This window comes from Entelurus aequoreus, linkage group LG28 (genome assembly GCF_033978785.1).
Source record: "Entelurus aequoreus isolate RoL-2023_Sb linkage group LG28, RoL_Eaeq_v1.1, whole genome shotgun sequence".
Taxonomy (NCBI): Eukaryota; Metazoa; Chordata; class Actinopteri; order Syngnathiformes; family Syngnathidae; genus Entelurus; species Entelurus aequoreus.
This window is the reverse complement of record NC_084758.1, coordinates 36,013,233-36,028,957: the sequence shown is the minus strand read 5'-3', so window position 1 is coordinate 36,028,957 and position 15,725 is coordinate 36,013,233. Positions and strand designations below refer to the sequence as shown.

The 15,725-nt window shown below is 47.1% G+C and overlaps 1 protein-coding gene across 3 annotated transcripts in view; it reads right to left on the bottom strand.

The window, feature by feature from the left end:
* Positions 1–15,725, bottom strand: part of LOC133645195 (relaxin receptor 1-like) — a 152,799-nt gene that overhangs the window by 56,727 nt on the left and 80,347 nt on the right. For all 3 annotated transcript variants that reach the window (XM_062040058.1, XM_062040059.1, XM_062040060.1), the window contains exons 3-4: positions 4,194–4,277; positions 3,950–4,055 (exon numbers count right to left, since the gene is read on the bottom strand). In XM_062040058.1, coding sequence (XP_061896042.1) covers positions 3,950–4,055; positions 4,194–4,277 — 190 coding nt within the window. The remainder of the gene's footprint in view (positions 1–3,949; positions 4,056–4,193; positions 4,278–15,725) is intronic.

Sequence of the window (15,725 nt, the reverse complement as noted above, 5' to 3'; positions counted from 1 at the left end):
ATGCCTGCAACATGTTTCAAAAAAGCTGGCACAAGTGGCAAAAAAGACTGAGGAAGTTGAGGAATGCTCATCAAAGACCTATTTGGAACATCCCACAGGTGAACAGGCTAATTGGGAACAGGTGGGTGCCATGATTGGGTATAAAAGTAGATTCCATGAAATGCTCAGTCATTCACAAACAAAGACGGGGCGACGGTCACCACTTGGTCAACAAATGCCTCAGCAAATTGTTTAAGAACAACATTTCTCAAGCAGCTATTTCAAGGAATTGAGGGATTTCACCATCTACGCTCCGTAATATCATCAAAAGGTTCAGAAAAACTGGAGAAATCACTGCACGTAAGCAGCAATGCCTGTGACCTTCAATCCTTCAGACAGCACTGCATCAAAAAGCGATATCAGTGTGTAAAGGATATCACCACATGGCCTAAAGAACACTTAAAAAAACCACTGTCAGTAACTTCAGTTTGTTGCTACATCTGTAAGTGCAATTTAAACTCTACTATACCGTTTATCAACAACACCCAGAAACGCCGTTGGCTTCGCTGGGCCTGAGCTCATCTAAGATGGACTGATACAAAGTGGAAAAAGTGTTCTGTGGTCTGACGAGTCCACATTTCAAATTGTTTTTGGAAACTGCGGACGTCGTGTCCTCCGGACCAATGAGGAAAAGAACCATCCGGATTGTTCTAGGGTAAAAGTGTAAAAGGCAGCATGTGTGATGGTATGGGGGTGTATTAGTGGCCAGGACATGGGTAACTTACACATCTGTGAAGGCACCATTAATGCTGAAAGGTACATACAGCTTTTGGAGCAACATATGTTGCCATCCAAGCAACGTTACCATGGACGCCCCTGCTTATTTCAGCAAGACAATGCCAAGCCACGTGGTACAACAGCGTGGCTTCATAGTAAAAGAGTGCGGGTACTAGACTGGTCTGCGTGTAGTCCAGACCTGTCTCCCATTGAAAATGTTGAAGGCTAAAATATGAGAAGGGAGACTGTTGAACAACTTAAGCTGTACATGCACCTGTAGCAGCACCAAGGCTAGCACCTGTCGCACCACCACAGCTAGCACCTGTCGCTGCACCACGACTAGCACCAAGGCTAGCACCAGCTCCACCACGCCAAGCTCCACGTCACATACCATTACCTTCACCACGCCAAGCTCCACGGCAGGTTCCTGTACCTGCACCATGGCAGGTTCCTGTACCTGCACCACGGCAGGTTCCTGTAGCTGCACCACGGCGGGTTCCTGTAGCAGCTCCACGCCGCCAAGTGCAGTCCGTAGCAGCTCCATGCCGCCAAGTGCCGCCCGTAGCAGCTCCACGCCGCCAAGTTCCCCCCGTAGCAGCTCAACGCCGCCAAGTCGCCGCGCGTAGCAGCTCCACGCCGCCACGCCGCCAAGTGCCGCGCGTAGCAGCTCCACGCAGCCAGGACTCAAGCCAGGACTCAAGCCAGGACCAACCAACCAACCAAGACCTGCCATGTCAAGACCCGCCACGCCAAGACCCGCCGCCTGCCGCACCACGCCAAGCTTCGCCGCCTGCCACGACGATGACGTGCCTGCCTCCTCATCGGACACGGATGTGGCTGCTACCTGGTCGTCCGCCACGCCAAGTGCGCCCACCTCCTCGTCGGCCACGCATGTGGCCCTTCCTGGGTCGCCCACCTCGTCAGGTACAGCGGCGCTCTACGTGTCGCCGCCACCTGACTTTGCCTCGGTGGATTCGGGGACACTTGGTCTGGCGACCCACCGCCATGTCCACCTCCCGCCCTCCCATGACTCTTGATCTTGTTTTTGTTGGGTTTTATTTGGGACATCTGGGATCTGTCCTTAAGGGAGGGGCTCTGTCATGTCTTGGTGATCATGTTTTTGTTTGGCCATGTGCTGTTTGTTTTTTGGACTCTTTTTAGTTCCTGGTTGTGCACTCTTGCTTGTTTTGTTTCCATGACTACTCATTAGTTTCCCCTGTCTCACGTTTTGCACTCGCGCACCTGTCACTAATCATGTCTGTATTATTTAAGCTTGCAGTTGCCAGGCAGTCTGTCTGGCGACATTACCTCCTTGACACCCAAGCTATCTGATATCCTTACTACTCATGCCATTGTCATGCTGCCATAGTTTTCATGCTGCTCGTTTCTTGCCACGTGAGTTTTGTATATTCTCGTCACAGTAAGTGTTTATTTGTTTCATGTTCATAGTTTTTTGCCAAAGTGCTAGTTTTGTTTTCTTAACCAAGTTTTTACTTCCGCCTTGTGCGCGCCTTTTGTTTCTTTTGTTAGTGTAAAAAAATAAATATGTCTTTACCTGCACGTCTTGTCCACTCCAACCTTCCTTGCAACTCGGGAAAACGAACAACCCATAGACCACGTCTTGACAGGGTCCACCTTTTGCAGCTATTACAGTTTCAACTCTTCTGGAAAGGCTGCGGAGTGTCTTTATAGCAATTTTCCACCATTCTTCTAAAAGTGCATTGGTGAGGTCACACACTGATTGATGTTGGTGGAGAAGGCCTGGCTCTCAGTCTCCGTTCTAATTCATCCCAAAAGTGTTCTATCGGATTCAGGTCAGAAATCTGTGCAGGCCAGTCATGTTCATCCACACCAGACTCTGTCATCCATGTTTTTATGGACCTTGCTTTGTGCACTGGTGCACAGTCATGTTGGAAGAGGAAGGGGCCTGTTACGGCGCACGCGCAGTTTGCTTCTCCCTCCTCTGCGGGAGCACCCGTCCTAGAGACTCCGCTGTGAGCTCCACAGGACACGCCCCCGCGTTTTCCGCGAAGACCGCGCCCACGCGTCGCCGCAGCCGGAGACAATCTGCAATCTGCGTACCTGGACCTGATGAGAGGGAGCTGAATAAAGGACCAGTGGACCCAAGGATCCTGGCGGGAACTTAGTTTCTCAATGGTGAACCGTAAGCTTACTCTAGTTTGATGCCCTCTGCGTTTTCCCTCCGTGCTTGACTTCCTTGTTTGTCCTCCCTCAATGCCCTCCCGAGTTTTGCCCTTGGTGATTCCTCCGTTGTTTTCCCCTGTGGACTTTGGACTGCCTTCCTCGATCCTTAACCCTCGCCCGGACACGGACCTTGTCACTCCTCTCCTGCCCTGGTCCACCTGCCTGCCCCACGGACTGCCTCGTTCCTTTGCTCTCAACACTTGGTAACACGCACTTCAGCTAACTACACACGTAGCCTCACACACACACACAGGGTTTTGACACTCTCCATTTCCTTAGTTTAGTTTATTAGTTAGCATTGTTTATTATTATATATATTGAGTATATATATATTAAATAATTAAAAATTACTTCCCCCTGGTGTCTGAGCCGTCATCTCCCCTCTGTTAAACCACAACAGTGGTTGCTCCAAACTGTTCCTACAAGGTTGGGAATATGGAATTGTCCAAAATATTTTGGCATCCTGGAGCATTCAAAGTTAATTTTACTGGAACTAAGGGGCCAAGCCCAACTCCTGAAAAACAACCCCACACCATAATTCCTCCTCCACTAAATTTCGCACTCGACACAATGCAGTCTGAAATGTAGTGTTCTCCTGGCAACCTCCAAACCCAGACTGGTCCATCAGATTGCCAGATGGAAAAGTGTGATTCATCAGTCCAGGGAACACGTCTCCACTGCTCTAGAGTCCAGGGGCCACGTGCTTTACACCATTCTTTCACAAATGTTTGTAGTAACAGTCTCCATGCCCAAGTGCTAGATTTTATACACCTGTGGCCGGGCCAAGTGATTAGGACATTTGATTCTGTTCACTTGGATGGGTGGCCAAATACGTTTGGCAATATAGTGTATGAGGAATAGTAATATTGGCTGCTTATTAATAAAGTACTTCTGATTCTGATTCTTGCACTGCAGCAGGCCCATAATTAACGTCTTAAAGCCACAGTACTGGAACCAATCGTTATCTCCACCCCGCCAACCTACTCACATCATGGTGACGTTGACGGCCACCGCTGGGACGTCGTGGAACTGCGCCCCTTCACAGTCCAGCTCCAGGTCCAGACACTGGCACGGCTCGGGAATACTGCCCAGCACTGCGGGAAGAGACGAGTCCCACGACATTTGAGACACGGTTGACATCGCTAATAAGACGCCTCCAATGACTGCATGCAAATATGTCATCATTAGCACTTCCTGTCAGTCGCTGCTAAACAAACAAGGCAAGAACTTACAGCACACGTTGGACTTTGTCCCCGTGTTGTGGCTCGGTATCCCAAAGTATTTGTCCAGGAGGTGAGGCCACCCGTTGTTGTCTCCTGGAGGACGGCAGAAGAAACACGTTTGCGATTAAAATCGACACATAAAAAAACAATACAATCTTACGTGCCATTTAAAATCACTATGGAAACAAATAATGATGCAAGTATCCCTCTGCGTTGTTGGCATGACCCCGGGGTGCAGAGACGAGAGGTGCAGATGCAAAATAGTATTTTAATGATGAGGAATAAGGTAGCACCGGGGCGGCAGAAGCAAAGGTCAGTCAAAAAAGTAAACTAACAAAAAGCTCAACAAGTTTCAAGACACTTCCAAGTATGGAGGAACAAGAAGCGTGACATGGACTAGTACAATGACCAAACTACACCAAACTCAGTAAGGTTGCTTGCTTGTTGTTGGTTGAAGTTTATTTTAAACATGTACCCGTATTTTTCGGACTATAGGGCACACCGGATTATAAGGCGCATTAAAGGGGTCATCTTATCATTATTTTTTTCTGAATGTGAAAGACTATTTCTGGGGCTGAGGTTGCTGAGGTAGTTAAAATGCTCCTCGGTGGCAAGGCCCCGGGGGTGGATGAGATCCGCCCGGAGTTCCTTAAGGCTCTGGATGCTGTGGGGCTGTCTTGGTTGACAAGACTCTGCAGCATCGCGTGGACATCGGGGGCGGTACCTCTGGATTGGCAGACCGGGGTGGTGGTTCCTCTCTTTAAGAAGGGGAACCGGAGGGTGTGTTCTAACTATCGTGGGATCACACTACTCAGCCTTCCCAGTAAGGTCTATTCAGGTGTGCTGGAGAGGAGGCTACGCCGGATAGTCGAACCTCGGATTCAGGAGGAACAGTGTGGTTTTCGTCCTGGTCGTGGAACTGTGGACCAGCTCTATACTCTCGGCAGGGTCCTTGAGGGTGCATGGGAGTTTGCACAACCAGTCTACATGTGTTTTGTGGACTTGGAGAAGGCATTCGACCGTGTCCCTCGGGAAGTCCTGTGGGGAGTGTTCAGAGAGTATGGGGTATCGGACTGTCTGATTGTGGCGGTCCGCTCCCTGTATGATCAGTGTCAGAGCTTGGTCTGCATTGCCGGCAGTAAGTCGGACACGTTTCCAGTGAGGGTTGGACTCCGCCAAGGCTGCCCTTTGTCACCCATTCTGTTCAGAACTTTTATGGACAGAATTTCTAGGCGCAGTCAAGGCGTTGAGGGGATCTGGTTTGGGGGCTGCAGGATTAGGTCTCTGCTATTTGCAGATGATGTGGTCCTGATGGCTTCATCTGGCCAGGATCTTCAGCTCTCGCTGGATCGGTTCGCAGCTGAGTGTGAAGCGACTGGGATGAGAATCAGCACCTCCAAGTCCGAATCCATGGTTCTCGCCCGGAAAAGGGTGGAGTGCCAGGAGACCCTGCCCCAAGTGGAGGAGTTCAAGTACCTGGGAGTCTTGTTCACAAGTGAGGGAAGAGTGGATCGTGAGATCGAAAGGCGGATCGGTGTGGCGTCTTCAGTAATGCGGACGCTGTATCGATCCGTTGTGGTGAAGAAGGAGCTGAGCCGGAAGGCAAAACTCTCAATTTACCGGTCGATCTACGTTCCCATCCTCACCTATGGTCATGAGCTTTGGGTTATGACCGAAAGGACAAGATCACGGGTACAAGCGGCCAAAATGAGTTTCCTCCACCGGATGGAGGGGCTCTCCCTTAGAGATAGGGTGAGAAGCTCTGCCATCCGTGGGGAGCTCAAAGTAAAGCCGCTGCTCCTCCACATCGAGAGGAGCCAGATGAGGTGGTTCGGGCATCTGGTCAGGATGCCACCCGAACGCCTCCCTAGGGAGGTGTTTAAGGCACGTCCGACCGGTAGGAGGCCACGGGGAAGACCCAGGACACGTTGGGAAGACTATGTCTCCCGGCTGGCCTGGGAACGCCTCGGGATGCCCCGGGAGGAGCTGGACGAAGTGGCTGGGGAGAGGGAAGTCTGGGCTGCTTAAGCTGCCGCCCCCGCGACCCGACCTCGGATACGCGGAAGAAGATGGATGGATGGATGGATGGTGAAAGACTTCCTTGTGGTCTACATAACATGTAATGATGGTTCTTTGCTCAAAATGTTGCATAGATGATGTTTTACACATCATTTTCAAGTCGCTTTCTGACAGTCTCTTCAGGATGCGCCGTTTTGTGGGCGGTCTTATTTACGTGCCTCCACTTGGACAGCGTCATCTTTGTTGTAGCGGTGTAGCGTGCAAGGACGGGAGTGGAAGAAGTGTCAAAAGATGGAGCTAACTGTTTTAATGACATTCACACTTTACTTCAATCAGTAACGGAGCAGCATCAGACATCCGTGGCTCACTAGTGCAACAACAACGCCCGAAATGTGTCTGACTGGAACTCTCTAATAACTAAAGTTCCTTGGGTGAATAATGTTAACTCACTACACCGGTATGTTTTAGTGCTTTCATGGCGAGTTTATTGACAGATATAAGTAAGAACTTTACACTACTTTATATTAGAAATGGCAACAGTGGAGGATGAATGTCACATAACAAGAAGATAGAGGAAAAAGAAGACGCTTATCGAATACGATGTCGTCACGGACTACAAAGGCGGACGGGCGCAAATTTTCAGGATTTATGCAGATCCCAAATACAGCTCAGCAGGTACCAGAAGGTACAAAAAGTTGCTTTTGCATAATATTGTGAAACAAAACAGCAGATAATATGTCTTACCTTATACACACACCATAATCATACTCCTATGTTGAAGCACAGTACAATCCATCAAGTGGTGTGGCTTCATAGCTTACCAAAGTCCTACTAAAACATTTTGACGGATTTTTGAGCACCGTGTGTAATGTTGTATATTTTCAATGGAACATTTAAAGTTTTGGTGTTGTTAACTTGAGTCATATTGCAGTCTACACATATATCTTATGTTTGACTGCCATCATATTGCAGTCTACACGTATCTCTTATGTGTGACTGCCATCTACTGGTCACACTTATCATTACACCATGTCCCAAATAAAATAGCTTCAAGGTCAGTAAGCACAACCATAATTATTCCGTACATTAGGCGCACCGAGTTATAAGGCACACTGTCGAGTTTTGAGAAAATGAAAGGATTTTAAGTGCGCCTTAAAGTGCCAAAAATACAGTATACAGTTTCAATATGATTTGTTCAATATTTTCATTTATTATTTAATAGAGCTGTGAATCTTTGGGAACCACACGATTCAATTCGAGTCTTGGGAATAATGATTCAATTCAGAATCGATTCTAGATTCAAAATCTATACTTTTTTAATAACATTGTGTGCCAGTTCTATTGATTAACTACGTTCCTCCAATAAATATATAAACAGCTCTGACACATTTCTATATTACCTAAAAGAAAACTGGTTTTGTTTGATAAAATTTTACCACAACATTTAATGAAGTCAAATACAAATAAGGGAACAGGAAAAGTATCCCACACTTTTCTTTCCTAAAGTAAACATGTACAGCAAACATGGGCATCTACTGTACATCAACAATATGATTAGCTGTGGCTGTATGGGACGGATCAAAAAAATAAATTAATAAAATAAAATGTATTTTTTATTTTTTTTAATCGTTACAAATAAGAATCGCGATTTACTCGAAAATAGATTTTTTTTGACACCCTTAATATTTAATCATACACTTTCTCCACTTCATAGCAATTACTGGCACATACTGTATGTTCACTTCCTGTTCTTAAGTGGAACACAATTAACATCCATGAGTTTTAAATACAGCACTTCTCTTCATATATAGCCAAGTCTTGTACCTTGAATCTTATTGAAGTGATAAATAACCCATTTTATTTGGCCAACCAGCGGCATGTGGCTCTTTAGCAACGCCGCAGTGGCTCCCTGGAGCTTTTTCAAAAATGTAGGAAATTGGAAAAAGATGAGGGAAAAAAATAAATGTTTTGTTTGAATATGATTCCTGGAGGAGGACAAACATGACACAAACCGTCCTAATTGTTAGAAATCCCACTGATTATATTAAACATGCTTCACCGTTTTGTCCTACTAATTACGGCAGTCCTTTACGTACAACTTTCTCCGACGCTGCCACAGTAAGACGTGTTTTGTGTCACGTGTGTAAAGGATATCACCACATGGGCTCAGGAACACTTCCGAAAACCACTGTCAGTAACTACAGTTGGTCGCTACATCTGTAAGTGCAAGTTAAAACTCTACTATGCAAAGCTAAAGCTATTTATCAACAACACCCAGAAACGCCGCCGGCTTCGCTGGGCCCGAGCTCATCTAAGATGGACTGAAGCAAAGTGTAAAATTGTTCTGTGGTCTGACGAGTCCCTATTTCAACTTGTTTTTGGAAACTGTGGACGTCGTGTCCTCCGGACCAAAGAGGATGAGAACCATCTGGACTTTTATAGGCGCAAAGTGTAAAAGGCAGCATGTGTGATGGTATGGGGGTGTATTAGTGGCCAAGACATGGGTAACTTACACATCTGTGAAGGCACCATTAATGCTGAAAGGTACATACAGCTTTTGGAGCAACATATGTTGCCATCCAAGCAACGTTATCATGGACGCCCCTGCTTATTTCAGCTAGAAAATGCCAAGCCACATGTTAAAACAGCGTGGCTTCATAGTAAAAGAGTGTGGGTACTAGACTGGCCTGCTTGTAGTCCAGATCTGTCTCCCATTGAAAATGTGTGGCGCAATATGAAGCCTAAAATCTGAGAAGGGAGACTGTTGAACAACTTAAGCTGTACATCAAGCAAGAATGGGAAAGAATTCCACTTCAAAAATGTGTCTCCTCACTTCCCAAACCTTTACTGAATGTCGTTAAAAGGAAAGGCCATGTAACACAGTGGTAAAAATGCCCCTGTGCCAACTTTTTTGCAAAGTGTTGCTGCCATTAAATTCTAAGTTTATGATTATTTGCCAAAAAAATAAGAAGTTTCTTAATTGGAACATTAAAAATATTTTCTTTGCAGTCTATTCAATTCAATATTAGTTGAACATGATTAGCAAATCATTGGAATTTGTTTTTTTTTACCATTTACACAACGTGACAACTTCACTGCTTTTGGGTTTCGTACTATGTATAAATGTGTAACCATTTTGTACAAACAAAAGCCATTTCTCTGGAGTTTATAAACGCCCACGGCTACTATCCAACATAATCTTTGGAATCAATGTGCATGTAAACCAGCAAAATATAATCAATTTACCTCAGCTATAAGTAGAACATTTTTTATTTTACTTCTAAAGCAGAGGTAAAAATCCTTCCAGCAAAATATACAATTTGCCTTATCTCTAATGCTGAAACGTGCATGTCAGAGTTAAGCATGGGACTCATTTATCTACACCATCGTTTCATCTTTGCATGCCGCTGTTGGCTTCAAATATGCTAATTGGGTTTCCAATGTTTGGCAGAGCGTTGTGTTTGCAAAGAAGCCCCCGGTGGACGCTCGCATAAAACCTCGGCCTGTGTGTGCGCAAATAAAAGATCTTCGCCTGGGGGAAAGAAATCAATTTATTTGGAAAGTGGTCTTTCAGTGGAGTAATTTAATGTCAAAGCATGACATGAAATTACTCCTGAACGCCGTAAGTACTGTTCATCACGCTGCCGCATTGTTAGGATGGATTGCACATCACAGCTGTGAAGATGACAGAACAGGTCAAGCGGATAAAATGTACAGGGAACAAACCGACTTTGAGAAATTGTTTGACAAATGCAGCTAGATGTAACATATCCATCACTGTGATGAACTCGAAGACCTCTATGAAAAATACAATCGAAGGACCCAGATTTCCTGCGCGGGTCACCGGAGCCCCCCTTTGGAGCCAGGCCCGGAGGTTGGGCACGATGCTGAGCACCTGTCCCCATGGGGCCCGGCCGGGCACAGCCCAAAGAGGCGACGTGGGTCCCCCCTCCAATGGGCTCACCACCCATAGCAGGGGCCATAGTGGTCGGGTGCAATGTGAGCTGGGCGGCAGCCGAAGGCAGGGCACTTGGCGGTCCGATCCTCAGCTACATAAGCTAGCTCTTGGGACGTGGACCGTCACCTCGCTGGGGGGGGGGGAAGGAGACTGAGCTAGTGCGCGAGGTGGAGAAGTTCCGGCTAGATATAGTCGGATTCACTTCGACGCACAGCAAGGGCTCTGGAACCAGTTCTCTCGAGAGGGGCTGGACTCTCTTCCGCTCTGGCGTTGCCAGCAGTGAGAGGCGACGGGCTGGGGTGGCAATTCTTGTTGCCCCCCGGCTCAAAGCCTGCACGTTGGAGTTAAACCCAGTGGACGAGAGGGTAGCTTCCCATCGCCTTCGGGTGAGGGGACGAGATCCTGACGTTTACGCGTTAAATGGCAGCTCAGAGTACCCACTCTTTTTGGATTCACTCGAGGGAGTACTGGAGAGTGCTCCCCCGGGTGATTCCCTCGTTCATACTGGCAACGACAGTGAAACCTGGAGAGGCGTGATTGGGAAGAATGGCCACCCGGATCTGAACCCGAGCGGTGTTTTGTTATTGGACTTTTGTGCTCATTACAGATTGTCCATAACAAACACCATAAGGGTATCCATATGTGTACTTGGCACCAGGACACCCTAGGCCGCAGTTCCATGATCGACTTTGTAGTTGTGTCATTGGATTTGCGGTCTCATGTTTTGGACACTCGGGTGAAGAGAGGGGCGGAGCTTTCTACCGATCACCACCTGGTGGTGAGTTGGCTGCGATGGTGGGGGAGGATGCCGGACAGACCTGGCAGGCCCAAACGCATTGTGAGGGTCTGCTGGGAACGCCTAGCAGTCTCTATTGTCAGTGAGAGTTTCAATTCCCGACTCCGGAAGAACTTTGAACATGTCACAAGGGAGGCGCTGGACAGTGAGTCCGAGTGGATGATGTTCTGTACCTCTATCGTCGAGGCCGCCGATTGGAGCTGTGGCCTCAAGGTGGTTGGTGCCTGTCGTGGCGGTAATCCTAGAACCCGCTGGTGGACACCAGGGGTGAGGGATGCCGTCAAGCTGAAGAAAGAGTCCTATCCGGTTCTTTTGGCTCATAGGACTCCAGAGGCAGCAGACAGGTATCGACAGGCCAAGTGGTGTGCGGCTTCAGCGGTCGCGGAGGCAAACACTCTGACATGAGAGGAGTTCGGGGAAGCCATGGAAAACGACTTCTGGACGGCTTCGAAACGATTCTGGACCACCATCCGCCACCTCAGGAAGGGGAAGCAGTGCAATGTCAACACCGTGTATGGTGGGGATGGTGTTCTGCTGACCTCGACTGCGGATGTTGTGGATCTGTGGAGGGAATACTTCGAAGACCTCCTCAATCCTACCAAAACATCTTCCTATGAGGAAGCAGTGCCTGGGGAATCTGTGGTGGGCTCTCCTATTTCTGGGGCTGAGGTTGCCAAGGTAGTTAAAAAGAGTGGATGGTGAGATCAACAAGGGGATCGGTGCGGCGTATTCAGTGATGCGGACGCTGTATCGACCCGTTATGGTGAAGAAGGAGCTGAGCCGGAAGGCAAAGCTCTCAATTTACCGGTCGATCTACGTTCCCATCCTCATCTATGGTCATGAGCTTTGGGTTATGACCGAAAGGACAAGATCACGGGTACAAGCGGCCCAAATGAGTTTCCTCCGCCGGGTGGCGGGTCTCTCCCTTAGAGATAGGGTGAGAAGCTCTGCCATCCGGCGGGAACTCAAATTAAAGCCGCTGCTCCTCCACATGGAGAGGAGCCAGATGAGGTGATTTGGGCATTTCGTCAGGATGCCACAAGTAAGCCTTCCGAGGGAAGTGTTTAGGGCACGTCCGACCGGTAGGAGGCCACGGGGAAGACCCATGACACGTTGGGAAGACTATGTCTCCCGGCTGGCCCGGGAATGCCTCGGGATCCCCTGGCAGGAGCTGGGCGAAGTGTCTGGGTAGAAGGAAGTCTGGGCTATTCTGCTTAGGCTGCTGCCCCCGTGACACAACCTCGGATAAGCGGAAGAAGATGGATGAATGGATGGATGGATGTTTTAATTTATAGTTTTGTTAAGTTTTCAGAATTTGTGACTGAAGTTCTTTTGTAGCTGAAAGCTGATCCTGTATTGTTCCTTGTTTAAAATAATTGATCTTTCTTTGTATACACGACTTCACAGATGTGGACACCCATGGCTTATTGTTGGGATATATTTTCACCTTCTTGCAGGGAATGATTATGTCCCTACAAAAAGCAACATTTGAAGAGACAACTTCTACTTTACTGTCCAGATCGTCTCCACTGGACTCAGTAAGCAAGTCCCAGTCAGTGCAGTCGTAACACTCCTGCAAACAGAGAGTCTGACCAGACTTGTATTTCATTTTTTGTGTGTGTATTATTATACAGTATATATTGTGCATATATATATATATATATATATATATATATATATATATATATATATATATATATATATATATATATATATATATATATATATATATAATAAAACAGAGCAACATTACCCCCTTGTGGAACTGTGCCGTCACTACTCCCCCTGTATACATAACACACAAAGTTGGATGCTTTGTAGTAAAAAGTGATATTTTTCATTTATGTTTAGTACCTGTAGCATCGTAGTACCTAAACAAAGTTCTCTATATTCTAGAAACAGTTCCATCATTTGGGAATTTAGAAAAAAAAAAAAAAAAAAAAGTTTTTTGCAATTTTCTGATAAAAAATATATATATATTCATTTGGAATAATAATTTATTTTTGTAAAGAAAGTTTAAAATGACATTTTAAATTAAATGTCATCTATTACATGTCATCTAAATATAGGTGTATTTAATTTAAAATTGATTTATAATTTTTTAAAACATTTGAGAATTGTTTTTTTAAATGTTACATAATTTTGATTACTGATATTGTGACGTAACATTATCAGGTAATAAGAAGGGACTTTTATTTTGAAGGCGAGTTGGTCCCTCCTCTAGTTTCCGGTAGTCTCAGCACGACAGTCAGACGCCCACTTGTTTACACACGAGACAGGTTTACGTGTTTCAGCGCTCCAAGTTTGTTGTTTCTTCCCACAAAGTGCCTTGGAAACATTGTCTTTTTACAATAATAACAACAAAGAAAGAAATGACCAATTAGACAAGAAGAAAGGAAAAGTGCATTCCCTGTGAAAACCACTAAAGCTTCTTAAAGATAAAAGGCCTGGACTCTTTCTTCCCTTTCCTTGGAATCTTCATGTTAGCTATCCGTCAACTTGTTAACGTCACGGACACAGACACGTAGGACGGAATAGTAAAAAGACAAGCTTCACGGCGGGCACTTTAACAACAGAAGCAATAAAAATGGACAACGCCGAAACAAGTGGAGACATCGGCAGCGGTGATGTGGCCAGCACGGAAAGAGACCGTGGACACGACGCTGCCTCCCTGCATTCCACCACAACTGCAGGATCCAGTCTTTCCTCAACTAGCAAAGCTGCTATCAAGGCCCGCGCTAAACTCGAAGCTGCGCGCGCACGCGCTTCCTACGGACGCCGAGAAGCAGAACTGAAGGCTAAAGAAGCCAGAATAGCAGCCGAGTTATCAACACTGCAGGATGAGAAGGAGGTAGCAGCAGCATTAGCTGAAACCCAATTCCTCGAAGAAGCAGCTGAGCTTGAGAGCCGTGAAGGAAGTAGAATGAGCCACTTTGGATTGGCTAGCAATAGCAACCAACGCACACACGACTATGTTGAACAACACACAAAGCGACAATCTAGCTATGGAGAGCCCCCTGTACTAGAAACATATACTCCCCAAGCTCCTCAACTGTCAGCTGCAGCTCAACTACCCAAAGAGTTGACAATTACTGCTCCTACACAACAAACTGGGAGGCCTACATCAGCTGCTACACAGCAACACACAAGGTCGGTGCCTGCAGTACATCGACAGTTCCCTGACACGGTCCCACCTCGTCAGTTCTCGCCTGTCCAGTCATATTATCCCCCTCTCAGAACCCCGCTGCAGTCAAATCCAAAAGACATGACTGCTATGAGTGACATTGCAAGATATTTTGTGCGCCGGGAGCTTGTGAGTTCCGGTCTCACCCAGTTCAACGACCACCCGGAAAACTACTGGGCATGGAAGTCCTCTTACATCAACGCTACTGGAGAACTCAACTTAAATGCCAGTGAGGAACTCAACCTATTAACAAAGTGGCTAGGAAGAGAGTCCTCGGAGCATGTCAAAAGGATTCGCTCTGTCCATGTCGCCAACCCTGCTGTAGGTCTGCAACTTGTCTGGGAACGCCTAGAAGAGTGCTACGGCTCCCCGGAGGTGATAGAGAGATCCCTCTTCAAAAGACTTGAGGATTTTCCGAAGCTGTCCAACAAAGAACCCACAAAACTAAGGGAACTTGGAGACCTGCTCTCAGAGTTAAACGCTGCTAAGTCTGAAGACTACCTGCAAGGGCTCTCATACCTGGACACAGCCAGGGGTGTGAACCCCATTGTAGAAAAGCTGCCACACGGTCTGCAAGAAAAATGGTTGGCTAAGGGTTCTCAGTACAAGGAGCAGTACAATGTTTCCTTTCCCCCTTTTGCCTACTTCACCGACTTCATCTGCAGCGAAGCACGTAGAAGAAACGACCCCAGTTTTTCCCTCACTCTAACTCCGTTGAAAACATCTAATCATCTCCCAAAGCACGAACAGTTTGAAAGAGGGGCAAGATACGCTAAACGACAAGTATCTACCCACAAGACAGATGTCGAAGGAAACAACTCAACTTCTCAAATGTTCAGTTCAAGTTACAAGCTCGACGATGTCGGGAGACAGTGTCCCATACATCAGAAACCCCATCCTCTGAACAAGTGCCGTGGTTTTCGAAGCAAACCACTTGAAGAGCGCAGAGCCTTTCTGAAAGACAATGGGGTCTGCTTCAAGTGTTGCTCCTCCACGACCCACCTGGCGAGGAACTGTAAGACTGCTCTCAAGTGTAATGAATGTGAGAGCGACGACCATGTAGCCGCACTTCATCCTGGACCTCCACCGTGGGATAAAGAGAACAAGGACCCCCCCTCACAGTATGGCGGGGAGAGTGAAGAGAAAGCGCCTGGACCAGCAGTCACCTCGAAATGTACAGAAGTCTGCGGCAAAGGGCAAAGCCTCCGGTCCTGTTCCAAGATATGCCTTGTTAAGGTTTATCCCAAAACACACCCAGACAGAGCTACTAACGTCTACATCCTCCTAGATGACCAGAGCAACAGATCCCTGGCGAGGTCTGAGTTCTTTGACCTCTTCCAAATCGAAGGTTCAGACTCACCTTACACTCTCCGGACATGTGCAGGAGTCTCCGAGACATCCGGAAGGAGAGCCACTGGGTTCCTCGCAGAGTCTCTGGATGGAAAAACCAGTGTGGTGCTTCCAACACTCATAGAATGTAACCACATGCCAGACGACCGGTCCGAGATCCCAACTCCCGAGGTCGCACGACACCACAACCACTTGAGGTCCATCGCTCACATGATCCCACGTCTGGACCCTGAA